General features: G+C 45.9%; 1 protein-coding gene across 1 annotated transcript in view; it reads right to left on the reverse strand.

Annotated features, from left to right (window-relative positions):
* The window catches only part of Rbm17 (RNA binding motif protein 17), a 17595-nt gene extending 13685 nt beyond the window's left edge, over window positions 1-3910 (reverse strand). The window contains exons 1-2 of the mRNA XM_021215523.2: window positions 3753-3910; window positions 1362-1499 (exon numbers count right to left, since the gene is read on the reverse strand). Coding sequence (XP_021071182.1) covers window positions 1362-1484 — 123 coding nt within the window. The 5' untranslated portion in view covers window positions 1485-1499; window positions 3753-3910. The remainder of the gene's footprint in view (window positions 1-1361; window positions 1500-3752) is intronic.
* Between the last annotated feature and the right edge of the window lie 540 nt (window positions 3911-4450).

A 4450-nucleotide genomic window follows, 5' to 3' on the forward strand; every position in this document is an offset into this window, starting at 1 on the left:
AAAAAAAAAAAAAAAAAAGAAAAGAAAAAAAGAATATCTTACAGCAAGCTGGTGAACAACACCAGATTCTCAGGTTGCTAAGATGCCATGGACAATCGTGTGGACTGGCAGTTATCATGAAAGTTTAACTTCTCAGTTTTACAATTTAAAGGGGTACAAACTTTCATTCTTATCAGGAAATCTGAGCTCTCTGGACTTTAACGGTGCTTTAAGCAAACAACATATCATCCAGGAATCACACACACACACAAAAAACCCACAATATAAACCCTAACTTCCCACAGTGGGGTTATGACAATCACTTATGTGCTCATTTTAAAATTTAATTTGTAGTTTCAAAAATTAAATACAAATGAAACCATACTTTCACCTTTCAGATACAGGTACATTTTTCTCTACCAAGTATTTTTATAAGCTTGGCTAGTACTCTGAGAAATGCACGGAAAAGTCCAAGAGAAACACTACAGTGTAGCTTCACTTCTTCATAAGAAATCAACCACACAGAGAATCCTCAAAATTCATGTCAGGTTAGCAGATGGATTCTAAAGTAATGTTCCATCTTCTTGCAATCTCAAGATATTTGTTAATAGCTGACATTAAAATATATGCATAGCTGGGTATGGTGATAATCCCAGCACGTGGTAGGCAGAGACAGGCAGACCTCTGTGAATCTGAGACCACCTTGGTCAACACAGACAGCTCAAAGCCACATATTGAAATCTTGTGTTGAAAACAAACACAGAAACAAAGAAAAAGAAAAAGTTGCACTGTTCCTGAGACAATGCATGTCTAATACATTGTCTTACAGGTATACAACACAGCAATTCCCACCTATAACTATATATTCTGGGAATGTTCACAAACATCAGAGTCTTTCGCAGTACACACGATTATTAACCCAACCAAATAAAAATTACTTAATATGTATATGTATATGTATATGTATATGTGTGTGTGTATATATATATATATATATATATATATATATATATATATGTTTGTATGATTATTCTGCAAAGCTCAATTCCAAACTTCCTACAATAAACTAGCAGGCCAGAAGTACCAGACTATTAGGACTACGGGTATGAAAACAGCATCTGTACACAGTTTGCAGTCAGTCTCTAGCATACTCCAGTCTAAAGCCAGTCTCATGGCTGAGCTGAAAAGTTTGCTTTTCTTCGTTCCCACTCCATGAAATAGTCCTGCTGTTTCCAAGAGCCAGGAGAAGTAATCAACTCTCCATCCTTTCCCATCCACTCTTTTCTATTTATCTAACAAGGGGGCAAAAGAGCAAGCTTAAACCAAACTGTTCTTGAGGAACTCAGCGGACTTTCCCTTTCCTGCTCTGGGCCTGTTCTTACCTTGGCCTGAGTGAGCGCTGCCTTCTTCACCTGGAGCTGGGACTGCAGAAGCTTGAAGTTTTTGGACCAGCCTTCAGTTTTTGAGTCACTGGTCTCCACTCCCAGGTCATCATAAAGGGACATCTTTTTGGTTTAATGCTGAAAGACAAGCAGGGACAGAGATGAAAAGATGCAAAACAGAAGCAAGTTACGAAAGTCTCTGTGTTAAATAGCTGCACCAAGGACCCTCCGGTCACAAACACAGGGCTCTTTCTCATCTGCAAAACTATACTTAGGCACTAGTTTAAAAACAGTCCTCTTGCCGGGCGTGGTGGTGCACGCCTTTAATCCCAGCACTCAGGAGGCAGAGGCAGGCTAAGGAAAAAAAAAACAGTCCTCTTTTAAGATTGGTTCTCAGGTAGCTCAGGCTGGCCTTGATCTTATCACAAAGACGAGGTTGGCTTTGAACTTGTGACTCTTCCCTCTACCTCCTGAGTGCTGGGATGTGCTACTATGTCCAGCCTAGAATTAATTCTCAACCTAAAAGACTGGTGAACTGACTTAGAGTAAAATCCTTCAGTTATAGAACAGATAATGGAGTAAGACGGAAGCTCTCTATGTGGAGCATTATTAACTATAAAGGTCCAGGTGCTAAAGAGATGGCTCAATGGGTAAGAGTACTGGTTGCTCTTCCAGAGGTCCTGAATTCAGTTTCCAACCACCACCTGGAATGGTGGCTCAGAACCATCTATGAGTCCCAGGAGGGCCAGGGCTGTTACAAAAAGAAACCCTGTCTCTAAATAAATAAATAAATGAAATCCCTCACAGGTGTGGCCAGCCATTGGGTTTTAGTAAATTCTAGATACAGCCTAGCCCACAACCAAGTGTAACCATCACAAGTCTACAAGTCTACCCCTGTTAGCTTGATCCACAACACAATCATATCTTATACTCAGGACTTAATGATGTTTTACCAAATCATTTATTCCCCTCCATGTGTAGCTATGCCATCTCGGACAGTTTGCATTTCCCATCCATACTACCAAGATACCATAGGCCACAGACTGACCAGAACAAACTAAGCAGAGTAATTAAAGCAAACAGCACAGCCGATTTCTCTACTGTTCTGAAAGACTTGTAGAATGACCTACTAAAGAGAACTGTTCCCTGTTGGAAAGATGTGTGAAAAAAAAAATCATTTTTTTTGGGGGGGGGTACATAATAACAAATCAGGGGATCCATGAGAACCCATATGGTAGAAAATGACTCCTGTAGGAAATCACACATGTGATTTCCATGTGTGGCTTGTCCTTGGAACTCCTAATCTGCCTGCACCTTCCAAGCACTGGAATTCCAGACATAGGCTCGATTACTCATATTTACTAAAATTTGTTATCTCGAAATGCTTACAGCTCATCTCAGTATAAATGTGTTCCCATGATTTAAAAGTGTCACCTGTTGCAGAGAGACAGGCCTCACCTACTCCCAGAACAAGCAGAATTATCTTGGAAATCAGACTTTCCATCCTTATATACCCTTACCAATAAAAACTTGTCAATGGTTCCCCCCCCCCCTTCCTGACTTCTCAAAGGATGGTCACCCTTCTAAGTCCCTCTTCATTCCCTGTCACAGCCTTAAACTGCAGAATACTCTACAGCGCTTCTCCGCTCTTGCTTTCCCACTTCCTCATTGGTGCAGCCTTTCCACTTGTAATAAAACTCCTCTAAACGGAATAAACATCGGCTCCTCTGCCAGGTCTTTCCAGCTTGTAACCTGGTTCTTCAGATCAATCCAGGCCTGGGTTTCCCAACGAGCTTCTTAAGAGATCTAACCCCAGGAGAAGCACCTCACTGAGCTTGCAGCACGCATTCACAGCACAACTGATCCAAGCACAAGAAGCCCGAAAGACTAGCGGAGGGACGTGAACGCTAAAACTCCCCTTAACGCAGGCCTGAGCACGCCGGGGGTTACAACTCTCTCCCTGTCCAGGTGAGACAACGTCCTCAACCCTCACTTCAGGTGCCCTGGAAGGAAACAAGTTCTGGGGTTTGTGTTTTGGCCTCTCCATTCCTGAGGCCCGACGCACTCTGGATTACTGGGGTCTTGCGATCCAACAACTTGGTCCGGACATGGGCCATGAAGAGGAGAAAGGTACGTTCCTCACTGTCAAGAAGATCGGGACAGGCGGAGGGGAGAGCTAGGTGGCCCGGTGGGACATGGCAGGCTGAAGGAGCCCACCGTGGAGGGCTGGGAACCCCCCGGGCAGCTCGGGGTGCCGCGCCCGCATCCCCGCGCCCCTCACGGCGCGGCCTAGAGCCGCGGCCTCGCGTCCAGCGCATCCGTGAAGGCGCGCACAGCCGAGCCTCCGTTCCGGATCGGACCGCCTGCCAGGGTCGCCGCGGCGCCACTCACCCGGCCTTCCGAGACGATTGTGCCCATGGGCCACGGCGGCGGCAGCGCCGAGCCCGGCCGCCCTGCGCGGAAGCCCGCCCACCGCCGGAGCCCGCCGCAGCGCCGAGCCTCCACGGAGTCCGCAAAGGGACGCACCGCGCGGGGTAAGAGAGCGGAGGCTGCCGGGAGTCCACGTCTGCGCCTGCGTGGGACTCGCGGAAGCAAAGCTGCACTCTCCGGCTCGCACTGCACCCTGCTGACGGGAGGACTACACTGCAGCTCCTCTCTGCCGGCCAAGAGATGGCGCCATTGGCACAAGGTTTCGAGGTTCATGTGCCTTCTGACTTTGGAGTAGGAGCCAGGAGAATCCCCTACTAGGCTCCAGGTATTCACTCCCAACCACTCCCTTATATACTAAATGGTGGAAATAAATTTGCTGGCGAGAGGTTGCAGAATAGCATTAAAAACACACATTGAACTAGGTCTTCAGAGAAAGAATGTAAACACTATGCTCACTTGGAATAAAAAAACGCAGCAAACGACAAAAGAAAAGTCTGAGAAACCAGGGCTTTGTGTAAATGTGTTTTCCCATATCTTTAGTCGCATGTAAAAATTATTTCAAGCTATAGCTGGGCAGTCGTGATCCATGCCTTTAATCTCAGCACTTGAGATGCAAAGACAAACAGATTTCTGAGTTCAAAGCCAGCCTGGTCTACATA

Source organism: Mus pahari, chromosome 16 (assembly GCF_900095145.1).
Source record: "Mus pahari chromosome 16, PAHARI_EIJ_v1.1, whole genome shotgun sequence".
Lineage (NCBI taxonomy): Eukaryota > Metazoa > Chordata > Mammalia > Rodentia > Muridae > Mus > Mus pahari.